A 20,182-nucleotide genomic window follows, 5' to 3' on the forward strand; every position below is an offset into this window, starting at 1 on the left:
CTTAAAATTTTACACTGCATTGTGCTTAACAATTTAACAAAGCCTAAAATTAAACAAAATAATGCAGGGACCTTAGAATGCTTTAAGTCTGGTAAGCCTTTTCCAACTATATTTTCAATTGTTCACTTAGATTTATCTTGTCTTCTTCCTTTGAATTCCATCAGCTTCATAAAGATGTTGTTGTACAAACAGCTTTATTACTGTTCAAATATGTGATTCTACCTGAGGACCTGCCATTTGTTTCTAGCTACTAGATTATAAGTACTCATAACTGCCCTCTGTAATAATTTTCTTTCTTGCTAAATATATCCATTAACACTTCTTTAGTGAAGGTTAATTGGCCTTAAATGCTCTTTGATTTTATATATCTGTGAATGGCTTTATCTTACCTTCATTCTTCAAAGAGAAAGAAAAAGTCAATGAGTCTACAATTCTTGGTTGGTACTTATTCCCTCTCAGAACTTTAACAGTTCTTGTCTCTGATTTTGTTTGTTTATTTGTTATACTTATCTTTTATCTGCTTTTAACACCTCTTGATTCCGGTGTTCTACAGTTCCAATATAAAGTGTTGTTTTGGGTGGGAATTTATTTTCCTTTGTATCACTAGGGATTTGAGAGGTTTCATGAATCTAAATATTGGTGACTCTCTTCAATTCTGGGCAATTCCCATAGATTATCTCTTAAGTATTTCTTTTTCCCACATGCTCTTCCTTCTAGAACTCAGATCAGATACAAAAATCAATCGCTTTACCCTGTCCCCTAACCTGGCTTTCATATTTTCCATCTCTTCATGTCTCTGTGGTGCATGCTGCTTATTTATTTCAAATGTGTCTTCTAATTTGTTGAGCCTCTCTTCACCTGTGTCTAATCTGCTGTTTCAGCATTCACTAAATTCTTTATTTCAGTGATTACATTTTTCATTTCTCAATACTACTCTTTTTCAATTCTACTTGATCATTTTGATAGTCTCTTATTCTTTCCATTCTTCTACTCTTTTATTTCTTTATACATATAAAACAAATTTTATATCCTAAATCTCTTTCAATATATACATTTATTTTGGTCTAATTCTGTAGTTTATTATTTCTGATGATTCTTCCTCTTGCATTTTATGTTTTTATTTTTATTGTGAGCATATGTTTCCTGGAAATGGATCTGTAAGAGCCTAGATGACTATATTCAACAGGAAGACAAGACACGTAGAGAAAGTGCCAGAAGTAGAGGGAGGGGTAACTGAAAGTCCTGATGGAAGAATGCCAGCGTAGCTAGGTGGTGGTTGTAGTTTAGGGTCAGTTAAAGGAGGGACTAGGAACAGTAAGTGAAGGGAAGGGACCTTTCAAGGAATAAATGTATGCATGTGTGTGTGTGTGTGTGTGTGATGTGAGGGAAGATTCGAAAATCTTTACCCAGAAAAGCAAGATCATCAGGTAAGTGGTCTTTAGAAAGATTATTCTGGCAGCAGGATAGCAAATGGATCAGAAGGAGGTGAGGTAGAGACAGGAAAATCATGAAGACAACAATAGTAAATGCCAGAGATTTAGAGGGTTTGAATAAGTCAGTGATGGGATGACTGAAGAAAAGGGGACATGAGAAAATTCAAGAGATGGGGCTAAACCTAACCTTTCACAGTCAAACAGTAATGCTCTCTTTCCAAGGATCCACACCAAAGTTTTCATACCCATTCTAAGTGAGATGACATTCCAAAGCATACAAAACATGTTTGACTTGGACACTAACACTCATTTCACTATCATAAATGTCAAACAACCCATACTGATGGTCAGATACTATATGTCTTAGAAGACTTCATAAAAAACAGCCAGATAACAAGCAGTGTATGTTTCAGGAGCATATTGTCTTGATCTGGGGAGTCCTTTTCAGCTAGTGGAAAAATATATAAAACCGAAAGAAGTCAAAGTTGCTAGTGACAATTTAATCCAAATAGCTTAATCTGAAAAGCTTTATTGCTTAGAGAGATATAATATTACGGAAAGCTGAAACATATCAATGTACTGTTAGAGTTTCTAATTCTATGACATAAACTTATTTTTAAATATTCTTCTTTTGTAATATTGTCTTAATCTTGCAGTATTAGTGATAATACTTTGAATAATGGAAATACCCAGTATAAATGCCTTTCCCTAAAATTCCTTATCTGATTATTCTACCCAAAGTCATGGACCAAAGTCACATTTCTGATTTTACACTTGAGATCAACAGGAGCAATAGTAATGGCTAAAATTCACTGAGGACTTACTATGTTCCAGGCATTCTTTATATATATTAATTAATTTAATCTTCATAACAAGTCTATGAGATGGGTTATAATTATTACTTCTATTTTTGGAGACAAGGAAGCTGAGACACAGAAAGGATAAGCAAATGACCCAGGGTCACACAGCTGGCATTCATCAGTGGAAGCAGAAGCCTAATCCAAACATTCCTTTCATAACCACTCCACTCCACTGCCTATCTGAAAGTGTGACTCATTAGGTTAGTACATCTTGTTGAATTTTATAGTTTTATGCTGTTTGAAGGAGTGCTGCTGGAATCATCTTCATTTCTACACCTCCACTGGGCCCTTCTATGTAATTCTGAAAATACGAACGATCTTTGTTTGAAAATAGAGGTAGTCTTGAAGTGATAGCATGTGCATTTTGTCATGCCTTTGAGCTAGCTAGTCATAAAACTTCTCAAAGATAGTAACAGGTTTTGTTGACAATAATGGCCAGCCATAAACAGACTCAGAAATTCCTCACCCTAGACCAGGGGGTCAAGTCTGCAAGCACAATGGGAGCAGGTGCACTTGATGTTGCAGGTTACTGGACACAGAGTCCATGGTTCTCACTCCCAGAGGCAGCTGTGACCCAAATGAATTTAGCCTCATGGGTGTCAAGGAGACACCTGGGCACCTACACTGAAGTGCAATGGCCACCTGTGCACCTGCAGGCCCTCTGCCCTGATGTGCAGTGAGCCTTTCCCACCTGGATTAGATGCTGCTTCCAGTATCAGGTAGACACTGTGAAGCAGGCTTGTGGAGAAGGCCAATTACACACTGCCCCCAGGCACCTCTGTTTCAGGCTCCTCCTGAATATGGAGCCTTGCTGAGATCAGACTTGATCAAGATCTCCCTAGATAACAGTCATCTTGCCTAATAATACCTGCCAGAAGGCCTCCTCTTTGCTGCTTGTTGGTCTTTGGTAGTTCCCCTGACACCTGGCCTTTTCAAGCTCTCCCTCAGGGCTTCCCAGCAACTTCTAGAACAGGCACCATGCTTTTTATCAAAGCCTTGGGTCAGAAGTTATGTCAGGCATTTTCCTACTGGAAGAAAACAAAACACTCAAAATCAGCCAATGGATCCTTCCATGAACAAATCAGTTGGCTAGTAGAGAGCTCAGGGATAGTCACATAAAAATTCATTTTTATTAGGCCACCTAAAAAATGATGATAAAATACACAGGGGGATTCTGCAGATAGTCTATATACTTTCAAGGTAGCATATTTAACATATATTCATTTCTCCATTTCTTTGGTACTTACTGAGTACCATCAGCAAAGCACTGCAGGAACAAAGAAGCGTGATTCTGTTTTCAGGAAGTTTAAAATCTGATGAAGGAGGGAGACGTGTAACCAAGCATCTGTTCTATGAAGCCAGTAAGAGCCTGAAAGCTAGTGCTTTTCATAATAGATGTTAAACTAATTACCTAAATGTGGATTGTGCATTTTGCTTTCTTGTCAAAGTGATGCAGTCAAAGCACCTGGTCAAGGATCAAGTTGCAATCACTTCCTGGCTCCACCACTGGTCATGAGGGCCAACCTTTCCTGTCACAGTAGCTGGATAAGAGCAGTCACAACACAGACAAAACAGTGGAAGTCAGATCTGGGGATCTTGCTGGTGGTTTGGGGAAAGAGAATCATTCACCTTTTTACTTATCCAACAAATATGTATTGAGAACCCACTGTCTTCCAGGACCATCCCTGGGCTCTGGGGATTAGGAAGTAGGAATAACAACAAAAAAGAAAGAGGAAGTCTCTGCTTTCTTGGAGCTTGAGTTGAGGGAATAAACAAATAAATACATGCTTAGTGCTTCAGGGTAATAAGGACCAAAGTCCAAATAGAGGAAAGCATTCTCTCTACCACTGTGATTAGGAAGGTCGACCTTGGACATGGAGCTACCAAGCAGATTCCTGCCTGAGCATCAAGCTGACACTGGGAAGACAGAGCGGAAACATGAAGAGAGGCTGATCCTGATGGCACAGCCTCATCTGGATCTAACCTCGCCTGAAATGCAATGATGTGAACCAACAATTCCCCGTTGTGTTGAAGTCACTTGCCAATACCCCAGTCCTTCACACTCCCATTTCTTATTACTCCACATAGAATCAAACAACCATTGAGTCCTGAAAGTGTTCTTTGTGTGCAGTGTCACTTTTTCATTCTCACTGCCATCCTCCCACTTCAGTCCCTCTTACACCTGGGAAATGGAATAACAGTGGAAGACCTCAGGGGGATGGATCCCACAGGAAGTAGTGAAGGAGGAAGGACACCTCTTTGGCTGGCCAAATCCACGCAAGTCAACCCAGGAAGTCATTCGGCATCACCTCCATCTAAGAAAATGGAAGAAGATGCTCATGAAGGCTCTGGGCATGCTGATGCTGGGGGTTGGGAAGGAGGCCTTGGGAGGCTGGGGAAGCCAGTCTCATCCCTAGGGAATTGGGATGGTGATTAAGATACAGCATATGTCCTTTTCATGCTCAAATGCGCAATAGCCTGCAGGATGTATCTCCCCACTCCTGCTTCACCTTGCAGCAATATTCATGAGGAAAAGGAACTTTCCCTAGGCAAACATGCAGCCTATCTTCCAACAAATGAATCCTATCACTTAGAAGAAGAACAAGTGAAATCAGTCCACAGCGATGCAAGTCTCCCAAAGATCAGGTTGTCAGGTTTCTTAAAATAGATCAGTAGTTCATCATGACAAAAGAATAGTAAATAATTATGATCCAAAATTTATTCTTCTAAACTGGAAAATCAATATTATGTTTGTTAACCTTGTACCATAGTTCAAAATAGGTCATTTGACTTACCTCTAATAGGGAATTGACTCTGAGATCTGTCAATTCTACTGTGTTCTACGCCAGAAAAAATATTTTTCAGAAATGTTCCTTGTCACTTTAAGAAAGCAAAGAGTAATTTGGCGTTTGCTCCCTTAAACTCTCTTATACATACCTTAACTAAACTCTAGTCAACATATCCTCTTTCAGTCCCCCAATTTTTTTAACCCCTCGCAATGACAGCATGGTTCACACCATAGAAGAGGATGTGCTCTGAAATGTCAAGGCTCACAGGTTTTCTTATCAGAACTTCCGTGAATCGAGACTTCCCTGGTGGAGTTGTGGTTAAGAGTCCGCCTGCCAATACAGGGAACACGGGTTCGATCCCTAGTCCAGGAAGATCCCACATGCCGCGGAGCAACTAAGCCCACGCACCGCAGCTACTGAAGCCCTTGCGCCTAGAGCCCATGCTCCGAAACAAGAGAAGGCACCTCAATGAGAAGTCCGCGCACCACAACAAAGAGTAACCCACGCTGGTCGCAACTAGAGAAAGCCCGTAGCCTCAGTGCCGCAATGAAGACCCAACACAGCCAAAAATTAATTAATTAAAAAAAGAAAACTTCCATGAGTTAACACAACGTTGCAGAGAAGCCTAAGAATCCCAGACACACAGCAGCTAGCCAGCTTGATGACATTACACAGCCATATTTTTCTTTTTTTTTATGTTGTATTATTATACTTTTAGTGTATAGCAATGTCCTTATTCTCAAGTTTCTAATCATCAAAGACACAGCAAACGTAAAGCTATATGACAAATCCTTAATTTTGATCATCTCCAAACATTTGAACAGATGTCTATAGAAACATATTATTGTTCTTACATCAGCCAAATCTGAGACATTAAAATACTTAACAGTTCTTAAAATATTTTCTTCCATAATAGAAGTTTATATTAAAATTACTTTCTTTGACCTGAATCAAATTACTGAATTATTTTCGCATGCTAATCAGATTCCCTTTATTATCTCTACTCGCCTTGAAATCAAAATCCTACCAGCCATTCCTTAGAACTGTATTAACAGGAACCAGGACCTGGCAAGGCCTCAGAGGCAGGTGAAGTGCTGCTGGTTCTAACGGTGGCTGCACAGCAATATCCTAGAACACAAAACACCTCCGACCCGTGAAGGCAATCGTTTCAACTGGGGTTCAACTGGGGTTCAACTGGGTCAGGGCAGATGGCTTTGTATTTCCTGATTGCTCACATGCTCAGAAATCCAAAGTGGAGAATATCCGTTCTGCATGGTAACAAGTAAGAAATAGCTCAATCCCACGTAACTGGATCGTCACCTAATCCAATCTGTGCCTCTCTTACAGCTATTGACAGTGGTTTTTAATTCCTTCGGCAGGTCTCTCTACCCAACCAGCCTCCCTTAAGACACACAAACATACGTACACACACATGGTTCATTCTGCCACTTCTCCCACCAATTCACCACTCCGAGGAAGAGTGTATTTAGCTTCACTTTAGCAAGCTCTTTGGCTGCCTGAGGATTTATAAATGTTAAAATAAAAACTAATTACAACCTTGACAACTGCAGGTGGCACCTGGTCTTATGTCTCAAGGCAGCAGGTCGCTCCTGCATCATCCAAGCAGCAATGTCACTGCTTGCTCCTAAGCTCCAGAGAAACCCTCTGTTGGGTCTCGAACACCCCAAGTAATGAGATGCTACTGAAACGAGCATGTGGGGACCCTAGGTCTATGCCACAGCGTTAAGTGGCTTCTGAGGTTATCGAAACTGCCACTGATTCCAAACAAGGTTCACCAGCCCCTTCCTCCCACAGTGGTCCAGGGAACACGTGGCATACAAATTCCTTCTCCACAGGTGACAGCCACTAAGGCCAGAGGTGGAACCACAGGTGATACAACTTAGGAACACATCAATTTAAATATCTGATACACCATTTACCATAGCCCTAAAATGACTCATCCGAAAGGATCATATTTGCCAGTTTAAAAAACAAACTTTTTTCAAGTTTCTCTCCATGAGTTAGCTATAACTAGCACATCCTCCATGAGTATCTTTTCCTGATGTACTACCGAGTAAAAACTTAATAAAAGCCATAGCCTAGATAAAATATATCATTTTTTCATTTGTGATTAACAGCCTTGGAGGGAGGGTTTTTTTTAAACTGGTCCATTAAACGGGCATATATTTAAATAAAAACTATACAGTTTCCAACTTTAAGCTACTCAAAATTTCAAGTACTTTATGTTTCAATTCTATTTCAAATCAGTACACTGAAAATACCCATTACCTGGAAACTAAGGAGAATATTTTTATTTTTTATGGCGAGCCAGACTCCCTATATTATTACTGAAAAGTAAAGTTTCTAATGAACCAGAAAGGAAATTTATTGTAAAGCAACACTCAAACTAAGCACATGTATTATCACACAAGGTTATGTGTACACCTACCAGACATGTGCAATCTCTATGTCAAAGCATTATTTTCAAAAAGTTAAAAACACAACACGTACAAATACAGAACAAATGCATGCCAAAGAATCATAAACTCATTAATGACTAATCCAGTAAAAGAGCATTTTGAGAAACTAGGAATTTACAGGCATTTACAGAAGAACATTAGAATGAGATTGCTAGGTTACAAAAAAACTGATCAGTGTCCTACAGGGCAATACAACCTTTGTAGTTACCATATGTACCTGAAAAAAAAAAAAAAAAAGAAATCATCAATTTCAGCGTCTAAACGCCAGTCAAATGGTAAATGACCAAGTCAGACGTGGGTGCATTCTTCTAGGTAATTAAACAATCATGTGGGCCTATTAAACAATGTTCCTGCATAATGTCAAAAGGTCACTCTATCATACCCTCTCTTTTTTTAACTTTTTATTTTACATTGGAGTCTAGTTGATTTACAATGTTGTGTTAGTTTTTACAGTATTTACAAGTTGTGTATAACTTTAACTAGCACACAGATTTTAACCTTATGCCATAGAACTCAAACTGGACAAAACAAGTATGATATTTTGAAGGAACGTATTACATATGGTTTCCTGCCTCTCAGAAATAGGTAGACATAAATAATTCAGTTTTTTAAAGTTATTCAATATGATGCAACAGAGCCTCTAGCAATCAGCACCGCAACGGGCCCCAGGTAGGCAGATTGAGTGGGGACACTTTGGAAGTTTCTCTGAAGAACTTTGTATGTTGAAGCCAAGCCTTTAAAGGCTCTGAAAAGTTAAGTGGGGAGAAGATCCAGAGGTTAATTTCCTATTTGTTTTTCAGGATTAGAATTAGAATTGCAGGTAAACCCTGGATCTAGTCATTCCAAATTGTTTGAACTCTTTTATACTTTTATAAGTATACTTTTATATTCAAATTCTGATTTTGATTTAAAGGGAAAAATTCAAATTCAAATTTGCTCAGTTAATTGAGATTTTTGTCAGTGAATATGTCCTTTATTTAGTACTCTTGAATGATTTGGGGTTTTTTTTCCAAATCAACTCAAAGGAGCAGACATTCTTGAGCTCCAGTCTTCTCCCCAGAACAGGCTTTCAGGCATGGGAGGGTCACTGATAATGTGTCTTTAGGGTCGTTTTGTTTGTTTGTTTGCTTAAAGAGTCTCCCCCAGTTGCATAAGCTTCAGGACCCTCACAGCTCTAGCTTTGCCTGTCACTCTGTGTTGATAGTCACATGGACTTTGTAAGTTTTTTTGGAGAAAAAAATGTTGTTGTTTTCCCGAAGTTTTCAAAAATATTCTGACCTCAGTATTTCTGGGAAGTTTATTCAAATATGATTTAAAAAAAAAAAAAAACGGTCCGTTTACCAGTTTGTGGAAGACTCTTTCCAACAAGTCCAAGCTCCAGTGCTGACTAAATACCTCCCTCCATAGTCTATGCTCATTTTCCCCAACATGTTTCACCGACTCACGAATGGATTCCCCACTCACCTGCTCCCGGGGCACATCTCCTGATAGGCTCCCTCCCTACACCAAGGAACATAGTACATATGGTCTCATGCCTTTCAGAAACAGGTAGACGTAAGTAATTCAATCTAAATATCAACCAAAATACTGACATTTTCTTATTCAGATCATCTCTCTTCTTCCTCCCCAAAGATCTGAAAATTCATAAAGAAACAGTAGATTCACAGGGATAATCCTGATTAACTTGGGGGATTCGACTCACTCTAGAAAACCACTAAGCACACTATTGAGACAAAAAGAAGCCTGCACCAATTAAAACAGTAGCAGGATTTTAGTCCATATTACCCAAGGTGAAAACTTCTTTATGGACTGTATTGTCTTAGCACACATGGCATTACTTGAGACTGACTGTGCTCACATAGCAATAGAATATGTTGATGACACTTAGCAAATAATTACAAAGAATCTGTGCCCACTGAAATGACAGGAGTTCTGACAAACAATACCCTTGAGAAGAGACATTTGATAAACACACTATTAGACATTCACTTAAATCAATTCTCACGATTTTATACTTCTTAGCAGTTGTAGCATTATCTTCAGTTCCTCCAGTCTGCAATTCATGTATTTTTATACCAAATTCTTAAGGTTAATCATGTTATTGGGTTAGGATAATTTATACAAGTGTCTCACTATTATACTGTGTTATGTTATTTTTCTTTTAAAAGAATAATATTGTGTGATAATATCTATTAGAGGATCATATTAATAAACTTTCATGAAAGATGATACAGTAACACTTTAGCACATAAGGAGCCACTGCTCCAGTGAAGAAAGGATTCAAATCTGATACAAATCTTCAAATTGAGGTGCTAATATATTTGCCTAGATCAAGCACTAGGTATTATTACATGAAGAACACATGTTTGTCTCCCATGCTGGCCAACAAAATGGGCTTGATCTGCTCCCCCAACCAAGGGCAGAGACCTCTCATACATATGCAGGACATAACAGGGAGGAGACATTGTTGGATAAGAACAAATCCTGATTACCACGCCTAGAACAGTGATTCAAGTTGTGTGCCCCACCTGTAGTGGGCCAGAAATACATCTTTCATTCTCACAACAAGAAGGGCACTTTTGACAGGGGAAGGAAACAAAAGAAGACTTCTAGAGAAAATTACAAGTACTGAGATTTAACAAGGTGCGGATGAGTGTGTAACACTCACTAAATTGAACCCCTGGGTCTACAAATATCATCATTTACGTCAAATAATCACCATCAACAGCGGCTGAAATGTCTAACACTGGCTTCAGTCCTTTTCAGAGACTTCAGTCCTTTTTCTTTTCACTGGGGAGTAGAGTTAGGGAGGACAGCAGCTACTAGCTATAGCTGGTACTTTACTTATATGGGGAAAATAATTCAGCTGTAAATTAACTTCCAATTGTGTTGTTCCTTAGTCGGGAAAGAGTGAACATTACTCCTCAAAGTGACATGCGATCCAGGAGACAGATTTACAATACTAAATATGCAATCAAAATACTGACATTTTCTTATTCAGATTATATCTCTTCTTCCTCCCCGCCCCCCCCAAAGATCTGAAAGTTCATAAACAAATAGTAGATGCACAGGGATAATCCTAAAACAGAGAGCTACTGCCCTCTTCCACTTGCGGCTCATGGTAGGAAGTGAGCAAACCAACCACTGTCTGCACAACAACTTCTGGAAAACAGGGCTCTAACTTGGAATCTATATTCTAACTTTCCTCTTGCATTCCATTTAAGAGGATAACTCCATTAGAATAACACTTTCATCTTGACTAAATACAAAGAGTTCTAGAAGGCAGACCAAGTAGAGATGCACAATTTTTAAATATCAGGTCCTAGAGGATGCTGTCCATTCAAGTTGTTTTATCTGCAAAAAGACAGAGAATAAGAGAGAGAGAAAAAAAAAAAGCCCATGTTTTTGGCTATTTAGAAACATTACTCTCGCCCTGTGTAGACTCCTCCTGACTTAAAATTTCCCATTAATTATAAAGATTCATGTCAAAACATGGATAATTTCTGAGATGTCAAATGTTTCAACCAAGTCCTGTATGAGAGTATGTCTTATGCCAGAACCTCACCCAGGTTGACCCCCCACCCCCACCGCGGTCTGACTAATTTACTACTGAGAACCAGTTGTAAATAGAGGAAAAATGTCAGTGTATCCTTTTGGGGAGAAGATCTTTACCTTTTTAAAAATTTACATACAGTTCTCATTATTTTATCAGGGCTTAAGAATATTTCATTTTTGTTAGTTTTAAAGTCTTGTCTGAAAAGATTACTTGAGTTCTTAAAACACTTCTTAGGAATAAAAGGTTAGCGATCAAAAGACTTGAGCAAATGCTGGTGTTCGTGATTTCTTGTTGGTAGCCTAAATCCCATCCTGCTGGCAAACTCCTCTTTAGAATTTCTCAAATGATGGGACAGGACGAAAAGAACCCTCTACCTTGATTTATGTAGTAACAAATTTCAAATATGGGTTTGAAATACCTTCCTTGTATATACATCTACACATACAAACAAACACCTCCCAAATATTCGAGAGTTAAGGAAAAATCCAATTGGTCAAATTACCTAATCTAGACTATAATAAGATTCATTCACCATTACTTCTACTGCTCCAAAGGATACTGTCAAATGAGATTAGCAAGCAATTATCAAACACAGTTTGTGTACCCTCTATGAATCTTTAAGTCTGCAAAGACCTTTAAATATATACTTGACACTTGAACAACTATAGTAGCCATCTTTGCGGTGATCAAGGACTCTATAGTATCTAAAGTGTTCTTAGCCATGCAAATTTACATAGGTACTCTTAACTTACTGAACTTTTAATCAGAGTACTAAACACATCTAAATAAAACAGAGGCTGAAAAGTGAAAACTAGCATTGACATTTGAAGAGTCAGCCAGAGACCCAGACCAACTGAGCTTAGAGATATATTCAATTCAGAAAGGGCTATCTGCCTGGATATTCAGACATGGAGCACCTCAGAGCATGTGACTCTTAAAAAAGATGCTCAGTATGAAGAACATGATACCTCTGGGGATTTCAGGGAATAAAATACAAACAGAAAATAAAGAAATATCAAAATAACTGATCTTGCAATATCCTGTAATCACAACTAAGGAGACAAGAAAGGCAGCACAGCACTCTGCTTCTCTTCTAAGGGAAGGATTTTTGAAGCCATGTTTCCTTTAAGTAAGAGTGACCTCTGGTGACTTTTTAATTGCACCTCAGTGTACTATGTTAAATTATTCTACAATTCTTGTATACTAGCAAATCATTTAGTACTACATTTTTAATTTCTTAGCAAAGTGATAAATGCTTTACTGCACGACCTAAGGATTTCATGTAAATGCCCCCATTGTCATTAATTCATGGAAATTGTGCCCAAAGCTAAATTAAAATTCTGTCTGAAACACGGGGCAGTATTTTCTTAAAGGAGACTAAGGCTCGTTTTCAGGAGTGGCTCATATAATATGGCATTAAATGAGCTGATACTAAATGATGACAACACAAACTTATCACAGCCTCGGGGCATATATGGATGAATGCTGGAAGGGTAACTATTTGTACAAAATGCTTTTCACTTTAGCACAAACTTCCTGGTAAGGGCGGAGTTCCCCAGCCCACCGCACCCCCAGATAAAACTGGATACCCAGCAGCAAGGTCGGTTTCTAACATGCCTACTAGCACTTTCTTGAAATGCATAATAGCTTGCCTTACTCCCTACAACCTGATTTTAAAAAAATTCTTGAGGGGGATGGGGTGTGGATGTAGGACTAAGGGGGCTTTCTTCCAATCCCTCAAGGAAAGAAAAGCCCTATGATGGAGATTTCAATCTGAATAACACTTTGAAAACTTTTTCCGATTTCCAGATTAAAATGCCTTGAGGTCGGCTGAATCAATTTGGCTAGCATCTTTAGATCAGACTCGCATTGCCAGTCCAGAACTGAGAGGTTAATACATCTTCACTGAACCAACAAAATGAGAAACACAGCACATCACAATATACAAGCATGTGCACTTGCAAATGAACCTGAATGGCAGGTTATGTTTTCCCTTTAAGCAAAAGCCTTCTAATTCTGAGGGGTCTATCCTTCTCGTAATTCTGGGGACTAACCAGGTTTGCCGCCTGGGCTCTGCTGCGGAGCCTGCCCGCCGCTGCAGCGCCCGAGTTCTTGGTACCCGATTCCGCAGGGCGCCAGCTGCAAACATCTACGCTAATGCAGGACCCGGCCAGGTCGGCCAACGATTTCCTTTCTGACATAAATCCTCCAAAATGTAGTCATAGTAAAAAGAAAGAAATGACATATTGGCATGCTCTTCTCTCCTCATCTCCTGCTATCCTCTATCTCTGGTCTCTCTCCGCCTCAATATTCTCATGCTAATTTTAGGTTTTACTAGAACTTGAGCTTTCTCAATGAATATTCAAAACAACAGCACACAGACAAAATTCAGCTCACAGACAAGTCAAAACAGGCTTTGTGTATTACAGACTTGACAAGTGGAAAAACCATTGTAAACCATCCTATCCAAGCGTGGGGACTTTGCGATGGTTTTTAAATGCCTCATTTTCAGAAGCAGACCAGTGATTCCATTTGTAAAATTCAATTAGTTTTTTTCAAAAACACGAATTCTCAGTTGACAGTATAAGTTTTAAAAGATTTGCTGTACTCACAAGTATTCCCTGCTGCTAATGTACTCCAGGGCTGGGCAGACAAAAGAAAGAGCATCCTGAGACAGGCTCCCGCGGCGGAGTCCGTGTTCACAGTCGCCGGCGCTCCCCACCCCAAAACCCAAGGTGTCCAGACAGCTGCTCTGAGCCGGAGTCTGCAAGCTCCCTCCCGCTCGGGGTAGCTAGCGCTCCCTCCTCCGGGCTCGGCGAACCCGCGCAGCCGGCGGGGCGGGAGCCCCAACCTGCAGCCACACCCCCACCCCCACCCCCACCCGCTGCAAGCATCTGCACTTGCAAATGAACCTGAACCCACCCACACACACACACTTCCATTGCTCTATTGTTATGTCATTGACATAACTGATGAAAACTAGTTTCCTTCATGTCCATACACACATTGATAGGATTAGGTTCATTTTCCTTGTATTGTCATTGCAATATGATGTTATTCCTCAGCTGGAACTAGATTAAAATTTTGCATTTGTATTTTTCATTTCCATGTGGAAAATGAAATCTTTTTTTTGCCTGTCAGTCTAAAACCACTTTGAATCGTAAATTGGTCTCCCATGGTAAACCTTTAAGACCTCTTTTTTTTGTTGCTGTAACCTTTTCTACATGGTGGACTTTATTAGTTACATTAATTAAATAACAAATGCCCACCTTATTGAGCTGGGTATGCTTTAATCCACAGGCACAAATCAAAAGAAAGAAATGATTATACCATTAGAGTTAAAAAACAAAAAGCTTTGGTTGATTTGTTTGTAAAGAATGGTTTAAAAGGAACCTAAAGTCGTTTCTTTGTTTGAAGGCTTAAGTAATTGTACCTGCCAGGTAATTGACGAGAGGGAGGCCTCTCACTTACCACCCCCTTTTGTGTGTTTCAATTACTGGGAAGGTTAATGGTGCTGAACAGCTGAGGTATGAAGGCACCTTGCATTATCTTCCCCATCAGAAGTCCCCAGAGCCCGTTCACCTTCCCTCCTGTTTATGGGAAAAGACACAGTGTTCTCTCACAGCCCAGAGTACATGAGAACCAACTTCTCACAGCCTAGCAGATCTTTGCCAACATTTTCTGGAAAATAATTCTGCCCCTTTCAGAGCCAGCGTGCAATGTAATTTGAACTCAAATACCAACATCATTTAGAATGACTGAAATCATACCTTGATCTTGTGACTTGTATAGTCTCATTCTTCTAAATTTTAACTTTAATGATGCTTATTTATTAAGCAAGTACAGAGTATATGGGCAGAATTATTCTTTGAATATTTTATATTGAATGAATTGAAATAATTGGGATGTTAAAGGACTAGGGAATGATAATGAACATGTATGCACTGAAGCATTTACTCTGTACTAGGTAGGTTCTCTTCTGTATCATATCCCTTTAAGACCCCTCCTCTCTGAATATCGTCCTCCATGTTGACTCCATCAGGATTCACTTACCTAGAAACAATAGGTAACCTGTGACCAGGGCAGATGTTCAGGGAATGGAAAGGAAATTACGGCTCCACCAAACCTCTCTTGCACAAGTACAGATGTGCTTGTATTTAGCCTGAGACAAAAACTTTGTTCCTTTTCCTTCATTATTGTTCCTAACATGCAACAAAGGCAATCGTAGGAAAGGCAGTGTGGCCCTAAATTCCCCCTCAGCGGATCTTTAAGAACTTCAGACATTTTCCAAAGAAGATTTTGATCTAGGGAAGGACATCAAGCTCCAAATTAAGGTGGACTATGTGGGAAAAAGGTCACTGGGATAGGGTTGCCAGGTAAAATACACCATGCCCAGATAAATTTGAATTTCATATAAATATATAGTTTGGGAGACATACAATCAACAAACATAAATCTGGCAACCTAACATTGCACTGCACCGTATAGATAGATGGCAGATGATTTTAAAAAGGAGGGTCATGGGGATATAAGAAAAGAATGTGAAACTCAGAGTTTTTTCTAGGGTAAGGGTCAACAAATTGGCATGAGGTCCAAATCTGCTTTGTTCCTGTCTAAACAATGTTTCATTGAAACACTGCCACACCCATTCATTAAGTACAGTCCAGGGCTGCTTTCACTCTGCAGTGGCAGCGTTCAGTAGTTCCAGGCCCACAGAGCCTAAATATTTACGATCTGGCCCTTTAACCAAATAATAAAAAACAAAAAGTCCCAGTTAAACTGCTAAAATTACAATTGTCATTCTAAATACTCACTATTTCCCCTCTCTGAGGAAAGGCTTCTTTCCATAGGCATGCCTGATATTATAAAGCTGAAAATATGTAGGCTTTTAAATAAGTCATATTATTCTACTCAATGGGTTTAAACATAAGGCAATATTGTCACTTCAAGAAAAATAAAAAGAGCTTTGAGAATTTTTTCCATATGTCCACATTTGTGTTTCACAACTCCAGACCACCTAATGCAAACTTTCATTTCTCAGCAAAATGAAGCGGAGAATATTACAAAAGACTCAGCGATGTCAAATCCAGCCACCAGTTAGATCTTCCAATTTTCAGTACAACATTTCCTGCCAGATGTGGCTCAATGTGGCTTAAAGAAGCAATTGTTTAATTCTCAGGTGGAGAACTATTGTTCTGGAAGAATGAGGGCATTATAGGATTAATCTCCAAGTGGTAAGAAGAAAAGCTAGGTTTACAAACTCTGTATGACTCTGTATGTGCCAGTGAGTAGCTGGAAGTAAGCGTTCTACTGGAAGATAGGATTTTGTTCCTCAGGAAACCAACACACTCCTGGGACCCTGGGTGGAAGCCATTTGATGGGTGGATAGCATGAGAAAGGTCTGGCAACCGAAGTCACCCCATGCTGCTGATGCAGACAGCTGGCAGAGACAAGATACAAGTTCACACAGTCACTTGAGGCTTTAAAACCTAGTCTGCAAACGAAAAGTAGAGAAGAAAATTCTATTACTAATCTACCAGTGAAAGATGTGCATTTCATTTTCAGATTATGAAAGTATCGAAGGAGAAAGGCTGTGCTGTCATGAGTGACAGTGCCTCGGCCGCCAGGACTCCAATCAGAGGCTCAGTGATAAGTGAGAGTGAGCCCAGACTACTGCCAACGCCATGGCCAGAGACCGAAGAACACACGGGAAGGGGTTTCCTAATTGTGTATGGTAAATAACCCTGCATACAAATCCTCCAAGCCACGATCTGGGTAGTGTATTAGAGCAAAGAAGTAACAAAGAAAACAGGCAGGTTGACATTGAGGAGAGAGGACCAAATCAGTTTCAATAGACTTGAGGCTCTGTGGGCCTAGGGAAGGAGAGGGTATTCTTTCCATTCTTCTACTCTTTTATTTCTTTATACATATAAAACAAATTTTATATCCTAAATCTCTTTCAATATATACATTTATTTTGGTCTAATTCTGTAGTTTATTATTTCTGATGATTCTTCCTCTTGCATTTCATGTTTTTATTTTTATTGTGAGCATATGTTTCCTGGAAATGGATCTGTAAGAGCCTAGATGACTATATTCAACAGGAAGACAAGACACGTAGAGAAAGTGCCAGAAGTAGAGGGAGGGGTAACTGAAAGTCCTGATGGAAGAATGCCAGCGTAGCTAGGTGGTGGTTGTAGTTTAGGGTCAGTTAAAGGAGGGACTAGGAACAGTAAGTGAAGGGAAGGGACCTTTCAAGGAATAAATGTATGCGTGTGTGTGTGTGTGTGTGTGTGATGTGAGGGAAGATTCGAAAATCTTTACCCAGAAAAGCAAGATCATCAGGTAAGTGGTCTTTAGAAAGATTATTCTGGCAGCAGGATAGCAAATGGATCAGAAGGAGGTGAGGTAGAGACAGGAAAATCATGAAGACAACAATAGTAAATGCCAGAGATTTAGAGGGTTTGAATAAGTCAGTGATGGGATGACTGAAGAAAAGGGGACATGAGAAAATTCAAGAGATGGGGCTAAACCTAACCTTTCACAGTCAAACAGTAATGCTCTCTTTCCAAGGATCCACACCAAAGTTTTCATACCCATTCTAAGTGAGATGACATTCCAAAGCATACAAAACATGTTTGACTTGGACACTAACACTCATTTCACTATCATAAATGTCAAACAACCCATACTGATGGTCAGATACTATATGTCTTAGAAGACTTCATAAAAAACAGCCAGATAACAAGCAGTGTATGTTTCAGGAGCATATTGTCTTGATCTGGGGAGTCCTTTTCAGCTAGTGGAAAAATATATAAAACCGAAAGAAGTCAAAGTTGCTAGTGACAATTTAATCCAAATAGCTTAATCTGAAAAGCTTTATTGCTTAGAGAGATATAATATTACGGAAAGCTGAAACATATCAATGTACTGTTAGAGTTTCTAATTCTATGACATAAACTTATTTTTAAATATTCTTCTTTTGTAATATTGTCTTAATCTTGCAGTATTAGTGATAATACTTTGAATAATGGAAATACCCAGTATAAATGCCTTTCCCTAAAATTCCTTATCTGATTATTCTACCCAAAGTCATGGACCAAAGTCACATTTCTGATTTTACACTTGAGATCAACAGGAGCAATAGTAATGGCTAAAATTCACTGAGGACTTACTATGTTCCAGGCATTCTTTATATATATTAATTAATTTAATCTTCATAACAAGTCTATGAGATGGGTTATAATTATTACTTCTATTTTTGGAGACAAGGAAGCTGAGACACAGAAAGGATAAGCAAATGACCCAGGGTCACACAGCTGGCATTCATCAGTGGAAGCAGAAGCCTAATCCAAACATTCCTTTCATAACCACTCCACTCCACTGCCTATCTGAAAGTGTGACTCATTAGGTTAGTACATCTTGTTGAATTTTATAGTTTTATGCTGTTTGAAGGAGTGCTGCTGGAATCATCTTCATTTCTACACCTCCACTGGGCCCTTCTATGTAATTCTGAAAATACGAACGATCTTTGTTTGAAAATAGAGGTAGTCTTGAAGTGATAGCATGTGCATTTTGTCATGCCTTTGAGCTAGCTAGTCATAAAACTTCTCAAAGATAGTAACAGGTTTTGTTGACAATAATGGCCAGCCATAAACAGACTCAGAAATTCCTCACCCTAGACCAGGGGGTCAAGTCTGCAAGCACAATGGGAGCAGGTGCACTTGATGTTGCAGGTTACTGGACACAGAGTCCATGGTTCTCACTCCCAGAGGCAGCTGTGACCCAAATGAATTTAGCCTCATGGGTGTCAAGGAGACACCTGGGCACCTACACTGAAGTGCAATGGCCACCTGTGCACCTGCAGGCCCTCTGCCCTGATGTGCAGTGAGCCTTTCCCACCTGGATTAGATGCTGCTTCCAGTATCAGGTAGACACTGTGAAGCAGGCTTGTGGAGAAGGCCAATTACACACTGCCCCCAGGCACCTCTGTTTCAGGCTCCTCCTGAATATGGAGCCTTGCTGAGATCAGACTTGATCAAGATCTCCCTAGATAACAGTCATCTTGCCTAATAATACCTGCCAGAAGGCCTCCTCTTTGCTGCTTGTTGGTCTTTGGTAGTTCCCCTGACACCTGGCCTTTTCAAGCTCTCCCTCAGGGCTTCCCAGCAACTTCTAGAACAGGCACCATGCTTTTTATCAAAGCCTTGGGTCAGAAGTTATGTCAGGCATTTTCCTACTGGAAGAAAACAAAACACTCAAAATCAGCCAATGGATCCTTCCATGAACAAATCAGTTGGCTAGTAGAGAGCTCAGGGATAGTCACATAAAAATTCATTTTTATTAGGCCACCTAAAAAATGATGATAAAATACACAGGGGGATTCTGCAGATAGTCTATATACTTTCAAGGTAGCATATTTAACATATATTCATTTCTCCATTTCTTTGGTACTTACTGAGTACCATCAGCAAAGCACTGCAGGAACAAAGAAGCGTGATTCTGTTTTCAGGAAGTTTAAAATCTGATGAAGGAGGGAGACGTGTAACCAAGCATCTGTTCTATGAAGCCAGTAAGAGCCTGAAAGCTAGTGCTTTTCATAATAGATGTTAAACTAATTACCTAAATGTGGATTGTGCATTTTGCTTTCTTGTCAAAGTGATGCAGTCAAAGCACCTGGTCAAGGATCAAGTTGCAATCACTTCCTGGCTCCACCACTGGTCATGAGGGCCAACCTTTCCTGTCACAGTAGCTGGATAAGAGCAGTCACAACACAGACAAAACAGTGGAAGTCAGATCTGGGGATCTTGCTGGTGGTTTGGGGAAAGAGAATCATTCACCTTTTTACTTATCCAACAAATATGTATTGAGAACCCACTGTCTTCCAGGACCATCCCTGGGCTCTGGGGATTAGGAAGTAGGAATAACAACAAAAAAGAAAGAGGAAGTCTCTGCTTTCTTGGAGCTTGAGTTGAGGGAATAAACAAATAAATACATGCTTAGTGCTTCAGGGTAATAAGGACCAAAGTCCAAATAGAGGAAAGCATTCTCTCTACCACTGTGA

At 39.6% G+C, this 20,182-nt stretch overlaps 1 protein-coding gene across 8 annotated transcripts in view; it reads right to left on the bottom strand.

Moving 5' to 3' along the window:
• LOC130708380 (contactin-associated protein like 5-4-like) overlaps positions 1 to 20,182 on the bottom strand; it is a 218,851-nt gene that overhangs the window by 86,308 nt on the left and 112,361 nt on the right. Inside the window, exon 1 of one of the 8 annotated variants that reach the window (XM_057548250.1) lies at positions 13,731 to 13,960. The exons of the other annotated variants lie outside the window; for them this stretch is intronic. Coding sequence (XP_057404233.1) covers positions 13,731 to 13,785 — 55 coding nt within the window. The 5' untranslated portion in view covers positions 13,786 to 13,960. Of the gene's footprint in view, positions 1 to 13,730; positions 13,961 to 20,182 lie in introns of those variants that run through there. 8 annotated transcript variants of the gene reach the window in all.

The sequence above is a fragment of the Balaenoptera acutorostrata genome, chromosome 6 (genome assembly GCF_949987535.1).
Source record: "Balaenoptera acutorostrata chromosome 6, mBalAcu1.1, whole genome shotgun sequence".
In the NCBI taxonomy this organism is placed as follows: Eukaryota; Metazoa; Chordata; class Mammalia; order Artiodactyla; family Balaenopteridae; genus Balaenoptera; species Balaenoptera acutorostrata.